This window comes from Nestor notabilis, unplaced genomic scaffold (assembly GCF_000696875.1).
Source record: "Nestor notabilis isolate BGI_N333 unplaced genomic scaffold, ASM69687v1 scaffold16177, whole genome shotgun sequence".
Lineage (NCBI taxonomy): Eukaryota > Metazoa > Chordata > Aves > Psittaciformes > Psittacidae > Nestor > Nestor notabilis.
Window position 1 is genome coordinate 3,552 of NW_009935272.1, and position 27,834 is coordinate 31,385.

Sequence of the window (27,834 nt, forward strand, 5' to 3'; positions counted from 1 at the left end):
TTGCCTTCAGTATCAAAACAAAAATACTTTAAACAGGTCTTATTTTCAACCTTAGATAGTATCTGCTGGTTTTAAGGTCCTTCTTAGCAGTTGTTTGTAAAAGCAGGTTTAACAAAAGCCAGAAGAACTTAGGATGTTTTTACAAATAGAAGGAATGGAAAAAAGCTTTCAAAACTCACTCCTGAACATAAATTTGAACATTGTTTTAAACTCCGAGGTTGCTCTAGTTGAAAAGCTTTAAAGGGATTCAGTTGGGCAGGGATGTGAAAGCATTTATCTTGTAGACTTTTGCAGACCCTTTTCAGATTCTCATGTGCATCATCTTCGTGTTCTCTGCTCTTGTAACTTTCCCTTGTCTTTTTCTTCTCCAGGAATATGAAGAAAAAACTGGACGAGCTCACAAACCGCTCTCTCCTAAACAGAATGTGAGGAAGAATCTTGATTTTGAACCACTCTCCACTACAGCACTTATTTTAGAGGACAGACCAGCGTAAGTTTGGGGAAGCACCACAGTGAGGGTCTCCTTAAAATTTGTCTAGAGATGCTTTTCTTACTGTGTATGTTTGATGACTCAATGATTTAAAATTTTAAGTAGATTTTTTGCAGGCTGATGAATATGGTAGTGGGATGACTATGAGAAAAATGACTCAAAAGTAACTATTTTATAATAAAGGCAGTGGCCTTGTATGACAGGAGGTAATTCGGAGAGCAGAGGTCTAGTTTTGAGTAATTCTACCTTCTAAACATGAATAAGGGATTTTTATTTTCCCTGAGAGAATGTAAGCATAAAGGTGAAGCTGGTATATGCTACAGAAATTGAGAAGCAAGGATACAGTGTCCTGTTTACACAGAGAAAGACCACACCTCCATAAATAATGAAACACCGTAATGATTGTTCTGCAGTGGGTTCAGCGTTCGTTGCATTTTAAAGGTTGTCAAGTGCTTGGTAAATTGTTTCATGCTTCTGTTGCTGCAAGGATATTCTCGTAGATGCAGCCTAACTCCATAGCAATTCACTGGCACCTGCTTTACTGTGATTTACTTCCGAATTACACAGTTTCAGTTATGTTTAGCCTGTTTCTGAATGACACCCAGCTTTATAGGCATGGTGTCTGAATTCTAATATAGCTGTGCATTGGTGTAAAGAACTGGCATAGCATAGGCTTGTGTTTTCATCAACGAATCTGTATGAAGAATGCTGATATCAAAGTAGTCTAGTTGAAGGGTTATTTAAGACACTTTTTGGCTTGACTGGTAGACTGTTACAAGACTTTTTGGGACATTTGGAACAACGTGCTAATGATTATTTCTTAAAGCAGGTTTTATAACGTACAGCTGGAAACAACAGATACTAGCTTATTTGTTGTGTTTAAAACCTGTCTGTTAAAAATCATGCTTCATGAGAGAGAATCTGAGAAGTACAGCATTCAGGCAGATTATATGAGTGATACATTGCAGGATAACGGTCAGATTTTGCTTTCTTTCCTACTGGTGATAGACTGAGGAACTTGTAGCAGAAAAAGTATTAAGGTTCTAGACAACTGGATCATCGTGTCTTTTACCTAGTAGGGAAGACTGTTCTGGACAACAGTGCAGTCCTCTGGTGACTTTCAGCAATCTTTTTTTAGTAGTTTACTTTATTCTTTTTATTTCCTTTGACAGAAAGATTTAAGACTTCCGGAAGAAAAATTCAGTGAGATTTTTTCCAAACTGCTACTCTTGATTTTGCACTCACTTGCAGGGTTTGTTAGTTGAATCTTAACTAGATACTAAACATAGAATGGTTTGGGTTGGAAAGGGCCTTAAGATCATCTAGTTCCAACCCCCCTGCCATGGGCAGGGACACCTCACACTAGACCATGTCGCCCAAGGCTCTGTCCAGCCTGGCCTTGATCACTGTCATCTCACATATGTGGTGATGCTGTTAAGAGATAGGACAAATAATTTAAGTGGTGGAATTTAAGTTAACAGAACGTACATTGTTTCATCTGGTTTTACTTTTCAAACTTTTCCTAACTCACATCACTTCTAAAGATTTGGGTTTTAAAAAGATGCTGGTCAATTTACATAAATGAAACTGGAAAAGGAGTAGATTGTTCTCTGTGGTTAACAAAGCCACTAATGTGAAAATCCACTTTCCCTGTTCTTGTGATAATCTTGATTTTAAAGGTACTCATAGACATGTATCACACAGCTGTGCATACTTTACAAGTAATATGATTGTGTAAATAATAAAGCATGCTACTATTAATGGTGACTGTGTTGATGGCTAGCAGCTGCCTTATGTGTGGCACGTTGCAGGAATGGGAAAGTGAAGGCATGTATTTTTTATTAACCAAAGATATAAAGTGTGCTAGGAACACATTACAGTGTTCTACAATACAGAAGAACAAAGTACTTAGTCATTTCCTATTCTGATGTTTTGGTGATCCTGTAGTTGTATGAGATATGTAGTGGTTATATTAATTACACGTATGATTAGCTTTGTGTGGTCTGACATAGGAGCATGTGGATTTGTATGGCAGAGATGTTGCTAGTCCAGGCCTTAACCACAAATCAAAATGGCTGAGTTGGTAATGGGAGCATGTAGAGGATGACTTCAGTGCCACTTGTTACTGTAAAAGTGAGGGGGATGAGTTAAGCCTGTAAAACAGAAATGGGGCCTCAGAGAGCCGAGGGGAAAAAGAAGCTGGTGTAGGGAGTCATTACTGCATGGAAAGTTGTGAGTCTAACACTTTTAAACAAGGTGCATACTAAGAGAGAGTATGGTCTTGTCTCTTATTGTAGATATGTTGTATATCTACAATATATACTTGTATCTTATTTGTAGAGATCAGTTTAAAACAAAACTACCAGCTTGGCATATACCACTATAGTCCCTTTGTTTATGAAGATCAGCCTGTGGGTTCAGTTGGTTCAATAATAAAAATGCTGAAATTACCAAACATAAGGAAATTACTCAGCATATTTTGTGTATAAAAGTAGTCAGAGCTGGTCAGTGTTCTTTCCTTCTCTTCTGCTGACTCTGGCAACAAAAATTTCTTTCCAAGGATGTGTTGCTCTGTTCTTTGATCAAGTATTTTGGCAGGAGCAGTGTATGTTTTCCTTTCAGAAGGGTCTAGAAGTTTCTTCAGACAGGCATGCCAACTTTAAATACTGATTATTATTCTTTTAAATTCAAGGAACCTCCCTGCAAAACCTGCAGAAGAAGCTCAGAAACACAGGCAGCAGTACGAAGAAATGGTGGTTCAAGCAAAAAAAAGAGGTGATGGAATTTCTTGCCTTCAGAGGAGAGAAATGAAGTTAAGGGGTATTTCTAAACCTGAAATGCACTTGTGTCAGTCTGTTGCTCTGTAACGTGAGGGATCTGTACTTCCTCTCGAAGAAGAATCAATCCAGAGAAGAGAGAGGAATGAAGGTAGTTTTATTAAAAAGCCCGACCCCAAGCTGAAACAGTCCTAGAATCCAGCAGAATAAATGAGTGGCATTTGGGGGTTTAAACACTTACTAATATATCAAAGTAGTTCGGTCAGATTAGTGAAGACTAGAATTATTTAGATAACAGCAGGATATTTGATAGTTTATTGTTGGGATCAACCTGTTCAGGCTGTAGTACATAAATACATAATTTACCATGTGGGAAAATGGACATAGTTATTTGGTAATCTGCCTCCCACTTCAGACTTACGGTTTTCCCAAGTTTTTTCTCGTCATTTCTTGTCTGACATTGTTCACAGAGGTGTCTCAGTAACATTGTACCATGCGTGTCAGGTGGAGGTGACAGCAGTGGTTTCCTTCTGCTGATATTTTTTTACCATCTGGGTTTTCTAATTAAAAACAAGCAGTGCAGTAATAGGGAATTTAGACTCATCGAAGTTGTGTCCAGTGAGAACTACTGGAAATAATTGAGAAGTACTGAGCCAAAAGAAAGGACATATGAACAGAAAGGTGATAAGAACACAGGATTTGCTTGCTTTCTGCAGTTGACGTATTAATAAAAGTATCCTTTTGTGGGTTTGAACATGGTACACCTACCAGTGAAGTTCATGTGACTCCCATGTTAGTATATCCACTTAACATGCAGTAATGCAAAGGGATTTTCTCTGTTTTCTTTGCACAAAGAGTAGATGGATTGGGAGAAATGGGTTGATGCTCAGGTTAGGCAATGGGCTGCGTCCTTGTGCTCTCTTCACTGGACTTGAGTATGTCATTCTGTCCAGATGAATACCCTGACAAACCTGTTTTCCCCAAAGCCAATCCAGATGAACAGCTTTGCAGAGTTATGTATTGTGTAGAGGTCAGGAAATCAAAGGATGTAAACACCCTCTTTTTGTTTAGAGAAAAAATCAAAGCCTGCATTTAGGCAGCCTTACAAAATGCTCGTATCAAAGCAAATACTATGAGGCAGTTGGTACAATTCTGCTCAGGCACAGCTTCTGTTGGGCTTTAATATGGACCCATCGGCTTGTATGTATTCATTCCAAAGACCTTGTTCATGGAACTGCTGTTCTTTGGTTAGTTTTCCTTGTTGGGTCAGTAGCTTCCTATATTGTAGACTCTGTGTGTGTGTGTGTGCATGCACATGTCCTAACAAATTTTCCAGTGGGAAGAAAAGTAGTTGATGATGCAAGAGGAAATACTGAGAGATAATGCAAAAATGTAAAATACGTTTAAACTAACATGAAAACTGCTTTCTTTTTAGGAACTGAAGGTTTACAGTGTGTATATATACCTGTGTTGTATGACATTTAGATTAACCACACGCTAAGTAGCATCAAAAATGTGGCTTTAGTGATTTCCTGACAGTTACCTTAATCATAATTGACAAGGACAACACGTGAGAGTGAAAACAAAATACAAAACTTGTATTATTTTATCCTGTATTTTTGAGTCGGCCATAACAAAAGGGGAGGGGCTTTATTGGGAAATACTCTGACCTGTCCTACTAGGGGGTGCTGTTGGCTGTCAGAGATGCTAAATCAAAGTTACTAATGTGGTTAGATTTGAAGGGTCAAAGGAGCCATATATTACCTAAATCCCTTTGTCCTGCCCATCAAAAGTGGGCCTAATGCATAGTTTGACTTTGTTGACATTTGGCATCACTACTTAGCTTGCCGTATGTCTGGGAAATGTTCCGAATTTGAACAGTACTTCTAGGTGAATACAGTGTGATTTTTACATGGCTGTATAGCTGTCACTAGCTAACTCTGGATATTTGGTTTCTGGTTTTATTAACTTAAGAAGGAAATCGCTTTTCTACAGAGCTTAAAGAAGCCCAGAAGAGAAAGAAACAACTGGAAGAACGCTGTAAACTGGAAGAGAGCATTGGCAATGCTGTTTTAACTTGGAACAATGAAATCTTGCCCAACTGGGAAACTATGTAAGGCAGTATGTTAGACTGTGTTTTAATTAAAATTGCTGAGTCTGTATCCTGAATAGTTATGAAATTAGCAAGTATAATTTAAAATGGTCGGGGATGCTTTTGTTTGAAAGTCACTTTCGGACAGCTACAAAGCATGAGCAACTTATATTTCCTTATTTCTGCAAGGTGGCTGGAAGTGATGCAGTTCTAATTCTTACTGTTTGTCTTTAATGGAGGTTTAGGATATACACAAACTGTATGAGTGCTGAGAAGTGATCTGTGGTAGAGAATGTAAAAGCAGGAAGCATGATGCTTAAACACCATGCATTTACCAGAAATGAGCTACTTGAGCTGTTGATGTTACGGTAGCAGATGTAGATTGAAGTACGTGTATGGTATTATGAAGCCTCTTTAATTATAGACTGCTATACCTGCTGGGATAATCAGTGATGGAAAGAGAAATAAGGAGAGAATTATTTTAAAAAAATAAATATTTAAGTGCTAAAAGATTTCCTGCAGAGACACAGCACAGGCAATTGGTAAGCTGTCTTCCCCATCTATAGTTTTGCATGGACTTTGCTAGTCATCTTAATAAAACCAGTCCCCCTGCCTTTGAATGTAACTACCACTGCCACAGCAACATACACCAACCTCCACAGCACTTTAATTGGTGCTTAGGTGCTATTCTGTTCCTCCTTCTGGACTCTCAGCTGATGAACATCAGCTGCAGCCGTTTCAAAGCCTGTGTTCTGTTAAAATGGCCTTAATGCTCCCACGTAAAGGTTATTACTTGTTAGTTACATCTTCATGCATTTTTTTCTGGAGAGCTAGAGCTGCAAAGCTGTGGGGGGAACTGCACATCTCATTTGTACAGGAGATGGTAGACCTCAGTAACTTTCTGTATTTTATCTTGCATGGAGATGTCCAGTCTTCAGGCAGTGGCATAGATACAGATTTCCTTTTCATTTGGTTGGTTTTGTCCCCTATGGTTCTTGCTGCTCAAATGTGACTGCAAATGATGGGTATTTTGATGGCAGTGCATCTGTCAAAATAAGCCATTAACTTGGAAGGAATTGAGCTTTCCTTCCAAGCACGAAGCAAAATAGTACTAAAGAATGGGTATCTGCAAATCACATTTGTCTTGTTGGCCTGTTGGTATTCATTTTGGTTTGGATCCCTTTACCAGTGTTAGGAGGACACGTGTGTAATTCAGCTGGCAATGGAATATTCCTTGGAATAATCCGTTTTCCTTTAAACAGGTGTTGTTCCCGTAAAGTGCGAGAGCTGTGGTGGCAGGGCATTCCACCCAGTGTGAGAGGCAAAGTCTGGAGCCTGGCAATTGGCAACGAGTTAAACATCACCCATGGTGAGACTGTTGTTTTGTCTGCATTGTCTTACAAAGAGAAATAGTACAGGGACAGTTCTGCATTTGTTGTGGTGTATCAGAACGTGGGGTGTGGGTGTGAGGAGATGTTATCTAGTTATGCTCTTTTTGAGTTGCTTTGAAGTGTTTTGTTAAAAAATATAATGTCTTTTAATCTTTTAGCTGCTCTAGGACTGCTGCTGTGAATTGTTTTGATTATTGTTGTCATTGTGGCTTGCTTTGATGTTAGATGGAGATGGTGGGAATTAATGACTCAAGCTTTTTTACTCTTTTTGGAACTGAGAATTGTTAATTTTCAGTGCCTGTGAGTGTGCATATAGCATGCTTCCTTTGATCTAGAGCAAGGCAGTGGGTTTGTGAGAGATTAAAAGAGCTCTGGGAAAATTTGTACTTTTGTTTATGTGTGTGTTTGTGAAAATGGAGGTAGTGTGCTATTTCAGAGTGCAGAAAAACACCGCTCTGAAAGACTAACACAGGAAGTTAATTCCAACGTGGGAATGCGACAGACTGCCTGTACTGCTCGGGTACTGTGCTACTTTTCTGTGCTTGGCTCAGTTACCTTTGGTGTAGTTCTTCCATGGAATTTGCTAGACCTATCCCAGTTATCCCATCAGACTATAATTTTGACCATCAGTGCCCTGTAAGAAAAGTAATTACTTCAACATAAAAGGCAACCTGTGCCTAGATTGCCTTTCCTTTGCACTTAATCAGAAGTTAGTGGAACAGTCTTTTGGAACCATGACCTGCTTAGAAAGTTCAACTACTATGTTAGTTTCTTGTAACTACGGGGACAGCATTGCTCATGTGGTAGGTAGCTGGTACCAGACTGGACATGAGCATATACAAATCATGGACTTGGTTTTCTGTTTTTCTCCTTCCAGAACTGTATGATATTTGCTTGGCTCGTGCCAAAGAGAAATGGCGATCGCTGAGCACAGGAGGGGCTGAAGTAGAAGGTGAAGGTATGCTTTTCATCAGTGATGTATGCTGTGGGATAGAATAAGAGATTTTAGTACAGTTGTTCCTTCAAATGAAATCACAGCTCTTAAGCAAACAACGAAATCAGCTATAAGGGTAAAAAGCAAATCTATTTTTGTGTAAGTAAGAAAGAGCTGTGTTCTTTCTTCTCAGTGGAACTATGGTCTCTTACAAAACACACTCGTTCACTTTTCTTTATAAAACGTCTCTAGGTACAGTTCTGATTTGATGCCAATTTGTAGGAAAACTAGGAAAGTTTGGGGATTACAATTTTAATTGCAGCACTAAAATACTTTGCTACGTCTGTAGGTTTGGAATTGAAACTCAAATTACAGTAGAAAATTGCATTTTAGTCCTGTATTGCAGCTTTGAGCCCATCTCTTGGGTGTGTTTCGGAGAACAGCAATTTATTTTTGCAAAGTGGTTTGAGATTTACTAATTGATTGGAAGAGTTGTCTGATTCTGAGAATGTATAAAGCTACATGTAGATGCATGAAATTGCCTTTGGTATGTTGTGCAGAAAAAGGAGAACATACATAGTGGCATTTATCAACAGAAAGGTACTTTTGATTGGAAATCCTCTGCTTTGTTCTCTTAAGGTTGTCTGTGTCTAAAATAAGATGAGTATTTATGGAAACATACAACTTAGTATGTTTCCAGCTTCCTCTTGTACTTTATTTTCTGGAGTGTAGATGCTCTTGTGACTGGTGTTAAGCATTGGCTAGTGACAACTCATAGGTTTTGGTTCCTCAGTAAGTAGCAGTAGGTAATTCCCAACTATACTTAACCAGAGCAGACAAAGTACAAATAAACCTTTTTGGTATCAGATATAAAACTATTACTTTAGAAACTTACTTTGCATGAGATCCATTCCGGTTACTGAGAGTGTATTGCAGTGTCCATGATCTTTAGGAGCAAATAAACATTCTTTTGGAAGGAGACCTGACAGTAGTAGAGAGAGGTGTCATCCACAAAATACTGCTGCTTTAGGACTTCTCTCTCCCAACACAGCCTTTCCACAGAGGCAGCTACTTTGGGAGCTGCTGGGCAAGGGGTCACAGGTTAACAGGCTCATGTCTGTCTAGTGATTTGTCAGCAGATACCAGTAAGTGCCCTGCACCTTCCCCCCAGCTCTTCAAAACATATTGAGGGTCAGTGTGCACTGCAGGGTTGCTCTGAGTCAGGATATACTTGCTTCTTAGCTAGTGTGCCCAATTCAGGGAATTATCCTGTCTAAGCCCTTATTGCATAGCATTTGCACTGAAATAAATGAACTGTGTAAAGCTAACCCTCACTGGGGGCAGGGGGAGAAAGGGCATACGCTGATCCATGTAATAAGTGCATAACTTTTGCTTTTGTAGATGCTGGATTTTCTGCAGCTGACAGAGAAGCGAGCTTGGAATTAATAAAACTGGATATCTCAAGGACATTTCCTAATCTCTGTATATTCCAGCAAGTAAGCAATGTTGACTTCTGTCTTGATTTCTCAGATACATTCAGTTTACATGATCTTGCCCATCCCTTGGCTGAAACAGCCCATTGAGTTCAAATCTGAAGTAGACATCTTGAGAGGAAAAAATTCCTGAGGATTTTGGAAAACTATAAATAACCTAGAAAAGTGTAACCTCAAGGTACTACACATTTGAAAGAGGCAAAAAAACAGTGTTGGCTAATCCCTGTGATTCATCTAGCCCAGTTCATGCTGGCTTCTGTCTGCAGGTGAGTGTTTCCAAGGCAGTGAATCAACACTGCTCGGTTGCCAATACACAGTGAGTAAGAGCACAGATTAAGCAAGCAAAATTTGGTGGCCCTTTTTGGTTTGATGCAAGACCAATTTAATTTGTGTGGTTTTGGTGTGCTTTAAAGACTCATTTTAACTGGGTATTTTGTCCTTCTATAGAGAGATATCAGCAGCGCTGTAAAAAGTTTAGATTGTGATAAATCAACATTTTTTGGGTGCAAAACTTTTCGGGCATTCTCAGTTACAGTACTCAGTGTAAAATATGGCAGCTGTTAATAGTCAACAATGTGAAATTGTTTAACTGTACATGTTATTCTTGATATGCTGATTGTATGTTATGGCCTAGTGGTGTTCTGACAGTTTTGTTCATGGTTGATTTCTGCCTCTAGTCTAACAGACAAGTTCGTTTTTATTAGTGTTCTGCTTTCTTGGCACTGTTGTCAAAGTGCTGCTAAGCTGTAAGAAATCTCTTAGGTTTGTATTCCTCTTGTATGAGGATTTAATATCATAGAATCAAAGAATGGTTTGGAAAGGACCTTAAGATCATCTAGTTCCAACCCCCTGCCGTGGGCAGGGACACCTCACACTAGACCATGTCGCCCAAGGCTCTGTCCAGCCTGGCCTTGAACACCTCCAGGGATGGAGCATTTACCACTGAATATGTAATCAGATGAACTGTATGCATTTGTACTAAGTGTGGTATGGAGGGTTGTGTCATGCTTTTAAAGCCAAAATTATTTTGAAAGACTTGGGACTGTTTAAAATTACATGGGGAAAGAATATAGATAGTAGGTAAGTTATACCTGTAGCACTGAAGAGTTTTTGACATGTTTGTTGTATACTCAGATTGTCTTGTTTTTGTTTTATTATAGGGTGGTCCTTACCATGACACGTTGCACAGTATTTTAGGAGCCTATACTTGTTACAGACCTGATGTAGGCTATGTAAGTGGAGAATTCATTTTTCCAGGGGTGGGAAGGGAGAACTTGGGGGAGGGAGGGTTGAGTTGCTCGGTCCTTTGTAGACCAGTATTAAATGATTTTGTGAAAACTTGTGAGGTTTCTGCGTGCTTTCTTCTATTCCAGTACATGCTCGAGAAGTGTGTATAACAGTTCTGTTCCTAGTTTTAAACTTCTTAACAGGTTAAGTAATTGGAAAACTCAAAAGTACATATTTGTACTCAAAAGTACATACTTAGGAGTCAAAAGAGAAGATGTGGCTAACTTGGTCCTTTGAAGTACATACTGTTCCTAATGACAGTCTTACTGAGACTCTTCTGTTGAGTATTTTACTCCTTTTGGCACGTCTTAGCGCTGTGAGCTTCTGGAACTGTCTTCAAAGCAATGCCCATGAAGGCTATGTGAGCTTCCTTAAAGCATTTGAAGTGGTGATTATGAGAGGACTGAGTAGTTTTCAGATAATTCATTTAGTCTTTTTTTCCCAGAGCAGGGGGTAATATATATATATATATATATATACACACACACACACATACATATATATATATATGAGCTTATTCTTTATTTGGGAGCAGTTGTTTTCGAGATGGCAGATGTAGAAAGGTAGTGTTCCTATTCTGAGAGTAGCATGTGATGCTTGGGAAAAAGCTGCTGAACATGACTGCAGGGAAGCTAGAAGAGGTGCGGATCAGGTGGCGTGCTTCATTTGGCATGGAACCTGTTGTGTTGGGAAGGAGCTTGTTCCTCAGGTTTGCAGGGCAGACTGTCACGCCTTGGTCCGTGTGACTCTGCTGTGGCAGCACTACAGCCTGAGTGAGCGAGCTTTGCCTGGGTTCAGCACTGATTCCATAGCATACTCTGCAGAGAAATGCAACATCATGAGCTTATTGTAAATGGAACAAGAGCTTAATCTTAAAATGGTGCTGCTTGTCGAATGAGTCACTGCAGTTGTCTGTAACTGCTGGTAATTGATTGAAAAAGGAAAGAGCAGGCTTTGTCTCTAGTGTCCTAAGCCAGCTTTCCACAAATAAAGGCATTGATGACCTGTCCTTGGGAGGAGAGGAATTACTTATAAACAGCTTATTCTGTAAAGACATCTTTATTCTGCATATTCAAAAGTGCTGTCAGCCTAGCCTGTCTTAGGAGTTTTACTCAGAGGTATCTTTACTCCTTGAGAGGAGGCAGTGTGGGGACTGTTGACTTCCATGCTCTGAAATGGAATACCAAAGGGTCAAGTGGGTTGAAAAATCCTGCCTTTCTGAACGTTTCACAGACTTCATCTGGAGCAAGAGTGCATTAAACACTAGTGATTACAAGGAGAAAATGAGGCAGTATTCTTGGAAGAATACAGCTATTGCTGAATGGTAACACTTCTCCTTTCTTCAGGTACAGGGCATGTCGTTCATAGCAGCAGTATTGATCTTGAACTTGGATACTGCAGATGCCTTCATTGCTTTTTCTAACCTTTTAAATAAACCCTGTCAGATGGCATTCTTCCGTGTGGACCATGGCCTTGTAAGTATGCAAGAAAACTGTTATCAACATGCTGTGGGTATGTACAGGGAGAGTTTAAGAAAAGGTAAAAACCAATGGGCTCGATAGCTTGGAGAAGTCAGGATTTATTTTAAATCATGTTAAAGCTTGATACACAAAAAACTCAACAACACCCCCCCCCTCAAAAAGCCCCAAACCAAAACCCACTCCAGTAACCTTTTTGAACAGGCAGGTAAATGAAATGGTTCAGCTGCTATTTTATGATCCTCAGAGAATGGTGATGAGAACATTATTGTAGGTGTTTCTCAAATTGAGCACTGTAGTTGAAAGCTGAAAGCACCTTAATATTCCAAGTGCCTTGAAGGTGCTTTTATCCTGACTAATAGCTTGCTAAAAATAGACTGCTGCAGGGAGAACCAGGTTTCCCATCTCTTATTGTAGCAGTTGTGTTTGAAGAGGAGCCTGGGGGAATCGGATGGACAGAACCCTCTGATTTTCAGTGGCAGCTGGTTGCCTGATTCTTTCTGTAGTCTAGAATTCCTTGCTAGCATGTACACTGGGCTCCCTGTGTACCCTGGCAAAATAAGATGTATCTGCTGAAATTTGGTTTTAACTTACCTTTAAAGTGTTCTTTTGTAAAATACATGGCATTGTTTTTCTCAATTATTTACATCTTAACACTATGAAAATAGGATCTGCTTCTCAGGAGTTTAAATGGGAGGAATGAAGCAAGGGAATGAATAACATCAACAGCAATCTATTTTGCTGCTTAAACAGTAAGACACTAGGGATCCTATCAGTACTTCCTGGTGGAAAAGCTGTTTGCCATTCCCTGTTGCAGCCCTTGCATCTCATCAGTTGTAAATGTCCATGGGGAGATACACCACAGCACAGACAGCATTGGTAGAGGCAGGGCTGGTCATCTCTTCATCTCTGTTTCTGTACTTAGAAAAGGAGGACATGTTTATGCATTCAGTGTGTAAATATGGTCTTGTGAAGATGATTTTGGAACCAAGTCTGCTAGAATAAGATTTTTTCTTTGGGTTGGCAGTGTGTTTAGCTGAAACAGTAGGGTTTTGTATGCTCCTGGATAATGACGCTTAGTTCTATTAGCCTGGCTAAATAGAGGCTACATGGTAAACAGATGCTTACAGGAGAGAAGAGATGGTGATACATAAAATAATATTAACAGACTGTGAAATTACAAAGCCATGATTAACACCACAAGGAAAACTTTGTACCTAGTATTTTGAACAGAGAAGTGACACAGAGTGAGACAGTTTTGGCTTCTTGTGGTTAATGTACTGATCTGCTGCCTACCCTCGTCGTTTTGTGCTCATTTGTCTTAAGATCTAATTAAAAAACTAAGACCAGATAAGTTGGTTGTGGAAATGACAGTAATTTATACTGATTTATCTTTACTTCTTTTGTTGAGTACAGTTCCATTAAACTGGATCTTTTTTCCTTCTTAAATTACTGCTAAATAAATGTCTTACTGAATGTTGATTTGATCAAGAGAAATGCCTGAACTGCTGCTGCATTTCTGATGGAGCTGCCTGGATTGCTATCAGCAGATGTGGTTATAGCAGTTAGGTTTAAGATCCCTTCTCTAAAGCACTTTTGAAATGCCTTTAGTAGACCTCTCTTATTGTGGTGCTAGCATGTAAGATCACTTTGGAGCTGTTCATTGCATTACCTGCTTCCTTCTGTTACATGCTCACAGATCTGATGCAATGCTTGGACTTCATGCTTTGAAAGATTCATGTTGGGAAGCTGTTTCAGTTGTACAGTTCTGTAAAAGTGGGTTTCTAGATTTCTGGTGTCATGTTTGCCATGAAGCTGTTTCTCAGTACCCGATAGTTCAGAGGTTTTGCAGTTCTTTGTATGGTTATTCCTGTAGCATGCACCCATCTTGGGGTGGCTTTTAAGCCTTAAACACCTACTGAGTACCAGGCTCAATTTTTTATTTGCCACTGTGAGTGAAGGTCTTCCACCATCTGCCACCTCATTCAGATGAAACAGGAAACAAATCTGTAAGGACATTAAGATACTGGGAAACAAATCTGTCATCCTTTCAAAGGATTTCAGATGAAAGGCTCCAGAAAGCTCCTCTTTTCCTTTTACTGTCATGGTGTTTTGGGGAGAAGCATGCTGATACAACTGAAGAACAAGAATCATAGCCATTCTTTATTGCTTTCACTGGGATATTGTAATTAAAATCACTGAATCATTCAAGGACTTTGCTTAACTTTTCTCCCTGTATTATGAAAAAGAGGGGTGAGGGAGCTAAAAAGCCTTTTGTTTTTAACTCTTAGTTGGATTGGAAGATTTTCCATTCCCTCTGTTACGAAATGTAACCTGAATATCCAAATTTTAAAATAACATGAAAGTCTTAGTGTTAAAAACAGTACAGCTTTGGGGGTTACAGTGTCAGACGGGAGTTACAGTCTATTTCTCTTGCACAGGAGTTTTGTCCTGATCTTTGGCATTTCTGTGTGAACTTCATCTCTCCCTCTTGGCATGAACTTCACCTCTTCTTTGTAATGGAAATGTCTGATTCTGTGATTACCTAATTTTAAAATGTATGGTATAAAAGAATCTTTGGTATTATAATATGATTTATAATTGGACCCAACTGGACTTTTCACTCTTGCTATGGACTATTAAATTATTTTAGTTTCATATTTCATTTTATAATCCATTGGGCCTTGGATTTCATTCAGTATAATATTAAATTACTGCCACAGGCATAAAGCACCATTCTGTTATAATTATTCTGAGAAATCAGCAAATAACTTCTCTCCTGCTGGTGTTTTTCTTTCCAAAGGAAGCTGGCCAAGACCCAAACCAGTAATTATATTGTTCAGTATGAGAATGGTATATCGAGTGGATTTTAAACTCTTTGTGCTTGCAGATGCTGTCCTTTATGTAAACCTTTAGCTCTTCATGGTGTTATGGAATTCATAGGATCCTGGTTTTGAAGAGCATTAATTGAACAACATATAATACATGTAAACCTATTAATAATGCAGCTAACTGTTTTCTCCCATTCTGTTTCCCAGATGTTGACTTACTTTGCCGCATTTGAGGTATTCTTTGAAGAAAATCTGCCAAAGTTATTTGCTCACTTCAAAAAGAATAACTTGACTCCAGACATCTATCTGATTGATTGGTAAGGCCTTGAAAATGTAATTACTCATGTGCATATTACCATATAGCTCCCTGTCAGTGTTCAGGACAGAAGCTGGAGTGCTCTTACCTGGCTTAGTGTTCTTTTAAGTTAAAGGCTTTACCTTTTGTTCAGTACTTGAGCTGTCAGTCCACATCATTCCCACATAAGCCTGTGATGTTTAATGTTTGCCTAACCTTTATTATTGTACTTGTGTTGAGTTTGAAGCCTGTTTTGAAATACAGCTGTATAGCAGTGCTTATCCATATTCAGTGCGTATTTGGATTGATCTTCTGAGAAAATCTGTTCTTCTACTCCCTGTGCAGGTGTGTCCCAGGGGTGTATATCCAGAAAGTCTTGCTAGTCTGACATTCAGAATGCATTGTTTGTCTGCCTGCACAGAACAGGAAAAGAGGAGTTAAAACATTTCTTCATACAACAAAAAGCAAGAAGCTACAGAAAAGGGAACACCTCGGATTTTGGCAGGATGAACTATGACTCTTAGGCTGTGTCTTTAGTCATGTTAGGGTGGTCCTGGATCCTGTTTAGAGGATCCCGGTATAGGTTGTCTAAAAACTGATCTTGATTGACATAGCTCAATTGAATAGCTGAAGGGCATGTTTTTAATTACTGCAGCTATTCCCCACAGCAAACAGGCAATTACAATCTTTTTATTTTGTGAAACTGCCTTCCCTTTTAGTTCCCTTTAGTGTAATTAGAACCTTTTTCCTGAGAGAGAAGAAAAGACACTGATCTTATTTGCACTCCTGCCAAATATCAGTGCAGTATAGGGAACTCCAAATTGAGTGTTTGCATTTGTGCCTATCAGACTGGTTTGGGGCAGCTAAAACGTTTCTTCTCACCAAGCATGACTGGTGTGGGAGGATATGTAATCTTTTGTGAAAACTTGATTTGCCCTTAAATTGTTGACAGCTTCTCCTGTTCGCAGGTATCTGACTGATCATCTTCAGTAAGACATTAAATTCCCAGTAGTAACAGTGTTTTTTTCTGAGATTCACATGGTATTACTTTGGAGAACATTTGTACTGTTAATGCAATTCTACCTGAACCAAGCTCTTGGCACCCTGATTTTTAAGACTTAGTTATTGGCACTGAACATGTTGTTGATCCATTAGACAGAAATCCACTTAACATAATTCAGTCCAATTCAACAGCTGGAAGTTTGAATATGTGAGTTTTCCTAGGATCATAGAATTGCTGGGGCCATTGGAAGGGATCTCTGGAGACCATATAGTGTAAACCCTCTGCTCAAAGCAGTCAACTCGAGCAGGTTGCTCAGGACTTTGTCCATCTGGGTTTTGAGTATGTCCAAGGCAGGAGACTCCACAGCCTCTCCAGGCAACTCTTCATCAGGTTAAACGGTACCAGCTTTCACTGTGCACCAGGTGCTCCAAGTCTTTAATCATGTTCATGACAAGCTGGACTTGCTTCAGTGTATCTGTCTTTCTTGTACTGGGAAGCCCAGAGCTGGTTCACCAATGCTGAGCAGAAGGATGACCTGCCTTAGCCTGCTGGCAGCGCTGTTATTAATGCAGCCCAGGAGTTTGTGGATGTTCTTTGCTGCAAAAGCACATTGCTGGCTTATATTTAACATGTTGTCCACCAGGACCTCTGTTCCTTTGCTGCAGAGCTGCTGCATTGCAGTCTGTTGGCTTCCCACATGTACTGGCCCTGTTTCCTTCCCAGGTGCAGGACTTGGCATTTATTTCCCTTTGTTGAACTTCATGAGACTCCTGTTGGTTTGTTTCTCCAGTGTCTCAGGGTCCCTATGGAGTGGTGTATCAACCACTCCTCCCAGTTTTGTATCACCTGCAAACATGCTGAGGGTACAGTCTGATCCATCACCTAGGTCCTTAACGGAGGTACTTAAAAGATTGGATGAGTATCAACCCTGGAGTACCGTGCCAGTGGATTGGCTTGAAGATGTACTTCATACCACTAATGACAACCTTGTGAGCTTGGCAGTTCCAGCCACTTTTCAATCCACCTCACTGTCCATTTATCTAGTCCATTCTTCCTCAGTTCGTCAACAAGGATTTTATGGGATAGAGTGTTGAAAACCTTGCTGACATCCACTGGTGTCCCCTCATCCACCAAGCCAGTCATCTCATATTGTAGAAGGTTGATAGGTATGATTTTGCTTTCATAAATCCATGCTGACTTTCTCCCAATCACCTTTTTTGCCATCAAATATTTTGAAATGATAACCAGGAATTTTTCTTTTATACTTTTGGGGATGGAGGTGAGACTGACCAGCCTATAGTTACCTGGATCCTACTTCTTGAAGATAGGAATGACGTTTGTTTTCTTCAAGTCCCCAGGAACCTCCCCTGATCACTGGGGTCTTTCAAAGATGATTGAGAGTGTCTTCACAATGACAGCAGACAGTCCCATGCACTTGTATGTGCCCAGTTTGTTTAAACGTTCCTTAAAGTGCTCCTCCTCCACCGAGGGGTAGGGCTTCCTCGCACTGGGTTTTCCCACTGGTCTGGAGGACCAGGGATTCCTGAAGGCAAATCTTCTCGTTAAGGCTGAGGCGAAGAAGGCGGTTCTGCATGTGCTTTGTCACCAGGTTCCTTGCCCTGTTCAGCAACAGGCTCATATTTTCCTGAGTCTTTTTGTCTGCTGCTGTGGGGAAAGCCCTTCTCATTGTCCTTAACATGCATTGCCAGGTTCAACTCCAGATGGGCTTTGGATTTCCTAGCCCCTTCTCTGCATACTCAGACAATGTCTCTGCATTTTTCAGGGTCATCTGCCCCTCCTTCAGCGTCTTATATGCTTCCTTTTTGTATTTGAGTTTTGTCAGGAGGTTCTTGTTCATCCAGACAGGCCTCCTGCTGCCTTTGCTTGAGTTCCTTGGTTTTTGTATGCCTGTTACACAGAGGAGAATGTAACTTGGGCTGTGGTTGGCTTGGCTTTTACACTGGGATTAAATTTTAATGCAAGATGAGTAGGGGGTGATGAGGGGGTGTGTAATGGATAGACTCATTTCTCCCAGTATTTGATGGGAGAAGCAGCACTGGAAGGATTTTTATGACTGAAGGTTGAGAATATTAAACTGAATTAGATCTATGCACAGAGCAGGAAGATGCTAGAAAAAATACTGGAATAGGATAGAATGGAAGAGAGTTTGTTCAGTGTTAAGAGGCAAGATAGTGAAATTACATTGCCTCAGACGATGTTGTGAAAAGCCTGTGTGTGGAGGAAGCAGTTGAATAAAAGCGATACCAGAATAGGAAGACTGTAAATGTGCTGGAGAGTAACTGGATAGACAACCTTAAAATCACCACGTTATAATCTTTTTAATGGATTAGTAGTTTAATATGATGCTGATGCAACTAAGGTGGGGGTTTTTATGGAGGAGAGACTAAAACTGAGTGTCTTCATGGCGCAGTCGCAGTAATGCCAATCCACTGTGTAACTTTGAGCTTACATTGTAAAGAAGAAATCCTGAGGAACAACACCAGAAATGGGAGGTTTAGAAACAGACTGTTTTGACAAAAGGTTGAAGGTTTACATTCCCCTCAGCAATTTTGCTTTGATAGACTAGTCTCTACTGTATTCTCTTGAGTAAACATTTATGTGACCACTTGTTCTCTTTGAGCACATTTGTAGGTTACAAAAAGAAAGGAAGACAATACCTGAGTTAGGAGCAAAGCACTGGAGTGTTGAAATCTGAGGCGGGGGGGGGGGCACATCGGGGCCCCCGTTCGTTCCTTCGTGGGTGTTGTCAAGAGCACTTGAAGGAAACTTCTGTCAGGAGTGGTTGTGGATGGAGCTTCTCAAGGGTTTTGTACAGATGGACTGACAACCCTCAGCATTTCTCGCTGACTACGCACATCTGTACTAAAGCTGTTTATTTTAATCCCAAGGACAATTTACTGTGTTCTTCCCCATCCCTAGAGAGCCACTACACTAGAATGTGCACAGGAAAGCAGGCTAGCTGAGGTAGTCCTGCCCAATCCTATAGTCAACTTTTTAACGCTTGAGTTAGGCAGCTTGTCCCACTCTTTAATTTTGTTAGACAGTGGAGTTGGTATTTAACTGTGTAAGATTTGGGTATCATGTTTAAATATACGTGTGCATGTGTATATATGTATGTGTGTGTATATACTTTATATATACATATTTTCTTTTAAATATGTATCCTTTCTACTTTTAAAATACTTTTTTCCTGTAGGAAGCAGATTTATTTCCTTTTTAACAGCCACTGGTAACTTAGCAAATTGGACTTTGTATGTGCTGTCTTTCCATTATTTCCAGGATGTAATATAGAAAAGATGGAAGGAAAAATCATATAGGTCTCTATTCTGGAAAGTGAGTAACTGTTAAAGCTAAGTAAGGACTTTGGAAAATGTTGTTTACAAGGTTGCCTGTGGCTCATGTCTCTCAGTGAATTTGCTGTAGTACAGATACTGCTCTTTTAAAAACAGAACTGCTTCCCAAAAGATAAGAATGTGGTTTCAGTGTGTTTAAAGTCAGGGAAGAATATAGTACAGTGTCTCTTTGAATAGACAGACCTTTTGGTTGTAGGTAGAAATCTCTCTGAAACAGCCTTGTTCTAACAACATTACTTTTATTTAAATGCACATTTGTTCTGAGCAACAAAGGGATGCCTGCTGCTATCCCAGTGGCTGGCATGGTTACTGTGCAGGCATGTGTGCAGTAAATCTCAGTTGGTGTCAGCTCTGGGAGGGCTCCAGTAGCCAGTGCTGCGCAGACCAGTTGCTGGGAAACCCTCCTGCTCCTGCAGTAATTCCAGTGGCATCGACTAGGCTCCTTTGTGCTGCTTCCTGTAAGCTGTGCCGCAGGGAACAGCAGTAAAATCGGGATGCTTAAATCATTTGTGGAGAGATATGTTCCAAGGAAAAGACATGCTGTGCATGGGCCCAGCTACGCAGGTGATGCAGTGCTGCTTTGGGGTTTTTTGGGGCTGGCAGAGGATTTAGGAAGGGGAGACCCCCATCAGTTCTGTCTCACCACTGCTTCTGTGGTAGGAAAATGCCAAGGACTGAAGAACTGAATTAAAAGGTACCGTGGCACAATCATCAGCGGGTACCTGCCAGACTTAAGGCATCTCTTAAAAAAGACCCATATGCTCCAAGGCCAAACTTCAGCTGACAAATCTTATGGAAAGAATTCCAAAGCTACACAGGTTGTTACTTTTTTCGGAGAATATAAAGGGAATCAGTTGTGAGAGATGTGAAGAGCAGTGTGCAGCCAGGTTCACCGAGAGGGAAATGGTGTGCCTGCGTGGCCCAGCTTTGGCCTCTGTCAGCTGATGCACCGCAGGCTGTTGTGAGCAGAGCAGAGTGTGGCGTTGCAAGGGCCACATGCTGTCTATTTATGGCCCGCTGCTACTATACAAACACCTCTTTGTCCCTGCTCAGAAAGATGATTTGGGCAATAATTATAGCCAAGGGCTTTGTTTGTGCTGATGGATTGATCAGTGGTTCTTCAGTATCACATTGACTGTGTTTGTGCTCCAGGAATATTAACTTTCTATTGACACCATTTGCTTGTTATGATAAAGGTCCAAGCCACTCCATGTGGACGTTTGTAGTAGGCACTTACTAGTGAAGTGTTCATAAGCTTGCTCTCTGTTACATTAAGAGAAACACAGTCCATGTCGTGCCAGTAACTCTCCACCCGCCAAAAAAAGAAGGTGATGTTTTAGATGCGTGCCTCCTTTTCCAACCAGACTGGACTGTAATTCTGTCCAGAGGTTTCTGGTGACATCCTGATTTTTTGATTGGAGTTGTTACTGGACTTCAGCCCAATTTACAGTGTGCTCATCCTTACATCACCGCAGGCGGAACCAAGTGAAACGCTGCACTGCTGAGTAGCAGTCCTGGGTGAGAGAGCAGGGCTTTTTGGGTGCTTCTGGCTGGAAATTGCTCAGAAGCTCACACAGTATTTGTATTCTAATGATATGTTTTACAATGCAGTCAGGTTTGCTGAGTGCTAAGAAGTTGCTCTGTTGCTGTCAGTATTCTATAGTACATAGTATTTCAGTTTTCCTTTTCCTAATAAAGAACAAAGTAAATATTTCCACTTTTTCTTTTCAACTGTAATGATTCTAAAATCGTACTAAGTAAGCTGTTACCGACAAGTCTATTGCAATAACTCTAAAGGTGCTAATGGGAACAGAGATGCCGCTCTACAATAAAGCAATGCATGAACACGTGGAAAGATGCAGTCTTTGTCTCAAAACACATGTAGTTGACATCAATACAGAATGTAACAACTAATATTCATACCAGGATGAAGGAGGATCCAAAAGGTCCTGAATTAGTCCATCGGTTCCCACAACTCAACTCAGAAGTTGCAGAAATATTTTTGTATTCTTTTTTGACAAAAGGAACGTATAAGATCAGATTTGCAGCATGAGTTGTCAAACCAAAATCTGGCATAGCCGTGTTCATTGCTGTTGCTAACAATAGCTTATGAAGGCTTTTTAATGAAAAAAGAAAAGAGGATATAAAGGGAAAAAAAAAAGGGAATAAAGGAAAGAGAACACAGAGCCTGTGATTATCATGGTAGCAGGGGGTTGTTTTCTTGTAACATTATGATCATACACTTTCCCTGCGAGTAGCAAACCAGCCAGGATTTCGTGCATCTACCTCAAAGTACAATTTCATCATAAGCAGGGCTGGGAGGAACAGGAGCATCTGGCACTTCATTTATTTTTTCCCCTCTTCCAAACAGAAGGCAGCCAGTAGCCTGCATTCACATTACTCTGGCAGTGGACACCTCTGTGCTGATGAGCTGTGCTGTCTGCACCTGGGGCTCGCAGTGAGTTGTAGGAGAGCTGCAGACAGAAAATCATCCTGCAGTACAGCACTAGCAGGGTACTCGTGCTGCCGAGAGCTGCTCTGTCTGTGTTAGTCCAGCAGCTGCTTTGTTGTTAGAATAAATTTCAGCTGGGTTTCACATCAGCAGCTCAGGTGTCTAATAGAAAATGTCTTTCAGGAGGAAATGCTGGAAGGGAGCAAATGCTGTCTGTTCTTTGCGGTAATTATGATTCCTACTGTTGTTCCAGAGCTTATTCTAGGGGGCTCAGTCTCCATTCTCGGGGTTTGATGCATTTAATTCCATGCTGGTATTAATGGAAGTGAATTGCCTTGTGAATTTCCTGCAAATTGCACTTCCTTCCGAATTATGAAGAGATCAGTGTCAACTACCTTATTTGATGTGACAGCTTTTTTGATGAGTAAATCTTTTCTTACAATAAGTAGTGTTCTAATAAATAGTTCTGACTCTTTCTTCTGACAGTTAATTTTCTGCACAGTTGTGAATTTAATACACATGGGCTATTTAGGTTAGGCCTGAATAATGCAGAATAAGAGCTTTTGTGAATAAAACCAGATCCAAAAAAAGCAGCCATTGTTACTTATCTATACCGGGACTAGTTCCTGTCTGAGAGTTTGCCTGCTACTTAGTGACCAGGAAAAGGACTAGGTTGAATTGCTTCCTATTACACTGTTCTTTTTAAATGGAAAAGCTGTTGCTGCTTCCTGTGTATGTGTGTGTGTATAGACAAAAAGCCTGAGCTCTGCAGTGTAGGTTTGCTGTAGCAAAATGTGTTTATATGGTGCTTAACTGTACAGAAGTGTTGAAAGGGTAGGTGAAGTCTCCAAAACATGATGAGTAGTAATCCAAAGAAGGACCTTTGTTTTGTGCTGTTCTTGTACATCCACGTATGTATGTAAAATGCATACATGAACAATAGTGGGGTTTTTTTTCACCCCAGACTCCACCTCTGCTGTGCTTATTTTTATACTTCTAAGTTAGCTTTTTGGAGAACAGTATTTATATGATTTCCACTTTTTACAAAAAGCATTGCAATGACATGTAATAGTAGAAAAAAGGTAAAATCCTGAGGATCCTAAACCTGCAATTTACTTGCACCTGAATTTGTGCACATGGTTTGGTTCCATCTTGGTGCTTGTAAAGTGAATGTATTTTCCCATTTTCCTGAAGTGTCCTGATTGACATGGAAGCCTCAATAACACATCATTCAAATAACCTCATATTTGACACCTATATATATATATATACACACACAAGTGTGTGTTTGTGTAAATCTGTTCCATTGTATTATTTATTGTAAACCCGAATTTCCTAAATAGGAAATTGGGGATCTTAGAAGGGAGTCTTAAAGACAAGAGAATTGCTGTTCATGGATTTTGTGTTAAAAGATGTGGAAAAGGTTTTGTTTCAGTTTGAGGCTTTGCTGACCTCTGCCGGAGAAAGAATTGTTTGCAGTTTATGGAGATTTTATGCAGTGCCTCTGTGGAGAAAGGTTCTCTCTAAAACCTGCAGGAAAAAACCCACTGTAACTCTTTTCCCTGATATACTATAACGGCATTCCAGGAAACTTAATTCTCTTCGCTTCTTGCAATGACATTGCTAGTGGCAAAGAAAACTTGCTGTGCCTGTAGTGAAATGTTGGCTAGAGGAGGGAGTGGGGAGCATCTTTGGGTTCCTGGCTGGAAGGCTGTTGGCGTTTTGATGAAGGAAGGCGTGCTCTTGGCAGTTAAAGGAAATACAGTTTTAGCAACAGGGAGGAGGTTCTTGCTTCCACTGTTACCTTTTCCTTTTGGGGATCACATCCATTCAAGCACACTGAGCCAGCAGCTTGTCACAGCTGTCTGCATATTCTCTCTGGACATCGTGCCTGTTTCTCTCAACTCACTAGGGTTTACACTGATTTTTCCTCCAAAAACTCATGCTATCATTACTTTGCCAGTCAATCAAGCCTGGAACGCAGAGTTATATTTACACATTTCCTTCATCTGATGCACAGATTTCCCTTTGCAGTATGTTTTAAGGTTCAGCTTTTTGCTTTCTTGTAGCTAAAATCCTCAGCTCTGAAGGGATAGTTAAATAATGCCTGTGGCCAGGGCATGTCCATCATAATCCATGTATATTGATTGTTTCTTCTGGTGTGATACAAGAAAATTGAACTTGGAGACCCAGATTGATAGCAAGAGGCCTTAATGGTTGTTATAATGTTTCATGTATTGGTATGCTGCAACTAATAGAAGGCATTTTGGAATTAAAATAAATCAATATTCAGTTATAAATATTTGGGAAGCCTCAAACCTACTGATGATGAGGTGTGTACTTCTGTGAGTGTCCAAGATACTCTCCTCATCCATTAACACTGAAAAGCTTGTTCTGTTTTTCAGGATCTTCACGTTGTACAGCAAATCTTTGCCACTAGACCTGGCATGTCGTGTCTGGGACGTGTTCTGCCGTGATGGAGAAGAGTTCTTATTCCGTACAGCCCTGGGAATATTAAAACTTTTTGAAGATATTTTGACCAAAATGGACTTCATTCACATAGCCCAGTTTTTAACAAAGCTACCAGAGGACTTGCCTTCAGAAGAATTCTTCACGTCTATTGCTGCCATTCAGATGCAAAGTAGAAACAAAAAGTGGGCTCAGGTAAAGAGGATGTTAATCTTTGTTAATGGATGATTGTACTGTACTCGGGAAAGTAGGGGTTTGGCAATACCTGGAGGAATGCTTTAGCAGAGCTAGGGCTTGATTTTACAGGTAGGTAGGACTGTGTAGCTCACATCATGCTTTTAGTGCACGTTCAGGTGAGTGGATTCCCTCAGCTTGCTCTCCTGTGGAAAGGGAGAGCTCAGTCAACATTCGAAATTGAACTGTTGAGTGGAGTGGATGAAGCACATTATCATACAGCTTTTTAAATTCATTAATTACAAAGGCGGCTGGCAAAATTACAAGTTGGTATTTAAAAGTAGAGATTTGCTCTTTGGGAGAAGATGACAATTTGTCAGAACACATTATCATACAGTCATCATCTTGATATTCTTGAGGATCTATTTCGCCTAATTTTGGGCTGCACAGAAGTGATTGCATCTCTGACTTCTTTATGAGAATTTAGCACAGAAACCTTTATTTGAGACATTGTGTTTCATCACTTCCAGTGTAAAGAAATTCCATCATATTCCACTTTAAAGAAAAAAGATGGAAGGGTGTCATCTGAACATGGAAATTGTTAAGTGGCTGTAACAGCCATTCATGCTGGAGGGTCAGGTCAAATGTACTCCAGAGTGTTTGGAGTGGAAACCTTTTTTTACTATATTTTTTCCCTTTTCAGTTTCTTGGAAGCAGTAACACAGCCTGCTTCATGAGTCCTGCTGTAGTAAAGCTCTGCCCATTACATCTGAATTCTTTTGTGCAGTGAAACTAAGGTGATGTTAAACACAGTGGTTACGGCAGTTAAGTTGCAAATGGGAGTTTATGGCTCTTCCCTGGAAGTGACAGCCTGCCTCTAGATGCTGGAGACTGCCAGCTTGCTGTGTGAGATGAGAACTTCTAACCTTCACAGCAGGAGTAGATTGCAGCCTCTGAACCTTGCCTTGTGTATAAGGGGAAACACAACTTGCACAGCCCAGCTAAGGGCAGCACACCGCCAGCATTTCCTCCCTGACACAGTTTTCCTCACAGCTTTGTTTGCATTTCCCTTTTGGTCTTGCTCATAAGTTGCTAGTACAGATCCAGCTTTGTTTCTATGCTCAAGACCATTTTTCAGCCAGTAATGTCTCCACAAGTAACCTCCCAGTCTTGTCCCTCGTTCAGATGGTTTTACTTTCTTTGAACACGTCATGTGGATGAGGATCACGTACCAAGTGAGTTCTCAGCCTACTACTGCCTCCCTTGCAGAGGAGGAGAGGTGGGGATCCTGTTCTGCCAAGTGCCCCAAGTAACAGACTTTCTTAGCCAGTGGTTTTCAGTATGTGACACATGATGGTTTAGTGGTGATGATCACAACAGGAGAAGGACTTCAAAGTAACCTCGCCCAAGCAGTCTTCCTCAGTCTCCTGGTCAGCTTCATTCTGACAGTGCTGGTGTTTTCCAGATGGTTCTTGCTGAACCATGGTGCAGACAGATCTCTGACAGAGTGAGCAGGGTGTAGGGTTGGTGTTGCCTGACCTCTTGCCTAGCTTGACTTCTGCACCAGCTGGCTTTCTTGACCGGGAAGCTCCATTGCTGAGTAAGCTGCCATTAGGAAAGCCTGCTTGCTCTCTAGCTTGCCATCATTTTCCAAACCAGAAGTGTGTAGGAGCTATGAGTTTGCTCATGTCATGCACTTACTGGGGCTGCTCAGTTTGCTGAGGTACCACAAGTGGATCTGACCTAGGAATGTTATCAAGACAAAGAAGGTATGGGATTTTGTTTTCTATTACTTAGATGCTTCCTAGCTAGGTAATTTTCTGACTGCGACTATTGCTGTAGAAGTCAGGTGTGTTTTCTGTAGAGAAGTACCTTTTCAAATTAGCAAAATGAATGTCAAGAGTGATGGAGTGATGCAGCACTTCCAAGATAAACTCTTGAGTGCACTTGAGTGACCAGGCACGCTAGTTCCCAGAGGATGCAGAATGCTCTTGAGCTTAGAAAAGTGGGCTTTGTGTTCTCATCTTTAGCATCATCTCATCTGGGTACACTAGCTGTACTGCATAAGCAAGCAGCAGAGTTTGAGGTATTATTTATTTCTTTATAGGAGTGTATTTGACTGTAGAACTCGGAAGTCAAATATAGCTGCACATCTCAGCAGTAGGTGTACTTGGCACTCAGAACACCCACTTAGAGAACCTTTCACCTTCCTGTACCATGGTAATGACAGTCCTGTTATCCTGTGGGTCACATTCTGAGCTGATACTGTGTAGAGATGAGGTATGTGGGACCTCATCTAGAATGTTGTGGGCTGCTTATGAAGCTGGTTTTCACAGTCCTGGTTCCCTCATCAGACGGGCTGGTGTGTATTTTCCATCTCACTCCCTTGGCCACTAACAGTGTGATCAGGAAACTAAAGACTGCAAGGAGTCCTAGCAGATCATGAACACAGCACTTCTAGTGACAAGGGCTCTGGTTATCAGTAGGAAACCTACAAGCTCTGTTTTTATTCTGGAATTACCTGCAAAGATCTCCAGGGCATTGTGCCAGTACAGCCTTAACCTGAAATGGAAGCGGATGTTGTTACACCCACTGCTTTGGCATCAACAACAGAGGAATAGAGATGGTAGAACAGGCATGGAGCGTGTTAAGCAGTGTGAGAAACTGGCTGCTATTGTACCCTCTACACAAGGACTAAGAAAACAAAATTGTGCATCAGATACTGGGAAATACACGTTTTCAATGTGGATGTGGACTTTTGCTTCCAAAAAAGATGGAAGCAGATCTGGAGACGGTGATGGGCTCTAGACAAGCACCAGGCAGCGTGAAGGTAGTTCTGTCCCAGCCTCTCAGATAGTGCTCTATGGCTCTGGCTGATGACTTGATCTTTTTTTAGATACTCCATTTATCTTGAGAATTATAACTTCCCCTCGGGCAGCATCCTTTAATAGAGCTAGACTTGCGTAATCTGGGCAAGAATCTCATCTCCAGGCTTCAAAAGTGTGCGCTGGGGAGAGATTGAGTTTAAACCCTTTGTTAAATCCATTTGTATCTACTGTGCCACAAGGACTTACAGGAGAGGTCTCCGTCAAGGCAGAGGTTCTCCAAATTCGATTACATTTAATAGTTAAAATAGTATTGCTCAGAGATAATTAAATTGCAGCCTCTTCAGACAATCATTTGCTGAGTCACTTTTACAATCTAATACTTTCTTCTCTCTCATTCTAGATCCTGGCTGCTCTGCAGAAAGATAACCGGGAAATGGAGAAAGGAAGCCCTTCACTCAAACGTTAA

General features: G+C 40.7%; 1 protein-coding gene across 1 annotated transcript; it reads left to right on the forward strand.

The window, feature by feature from the left end:
- The first annotated feature begins 376 nt into the window (after positions 1-376).
- Positions 377-27,834, forward strand: TBC1D14 (TBC1 domain family, member 14). The gene is made up of 11 exons (XM_010017767.1): positions 377-490; positions 3,183-3,265; positions 5,263-5,380; positions 6,622-6,728; positions 7,628-7,708; positions 9,086-9,180; positions 10,338-10,409; positions 11,811-11,939; positions 14,981-15,090; positions 24,303-24,561; positions 27,769-27,834. Exons 2-11 carry the CDS (start codon positions 3,241-3,243, stop codon positions 27,832-27,834), a joined length of 1,062 nt encoding a protein of 353 aa, XP_010016069.1. The 5' UTR covers positions 377-490; positions 3,183-3,240.

Excerpts from the sequence above, each read along its gene's own strand:
- TBC1D14 (XM_010017767.1), top strand. The coding sequence starts at position 3,241 with ATGGTGGTTCAAGCAAAAAAAAGAG. Across the intron at positions 9,181-10,337 it reads ATCTCTGTATATTCCAGCAA|GGTGGTCCTTACCATGACAC; the intron begins GTAAGCAATGTT and ends GTTTTATTATAG. Across the intron at positions 11,940-14,980 it reads TCCGTGTGGACCATGGCCTT|ATGTTGACTTACTTTGCCGC; the intron begins GTAAGTATGCAA and ends TCTGTTTCCCAG.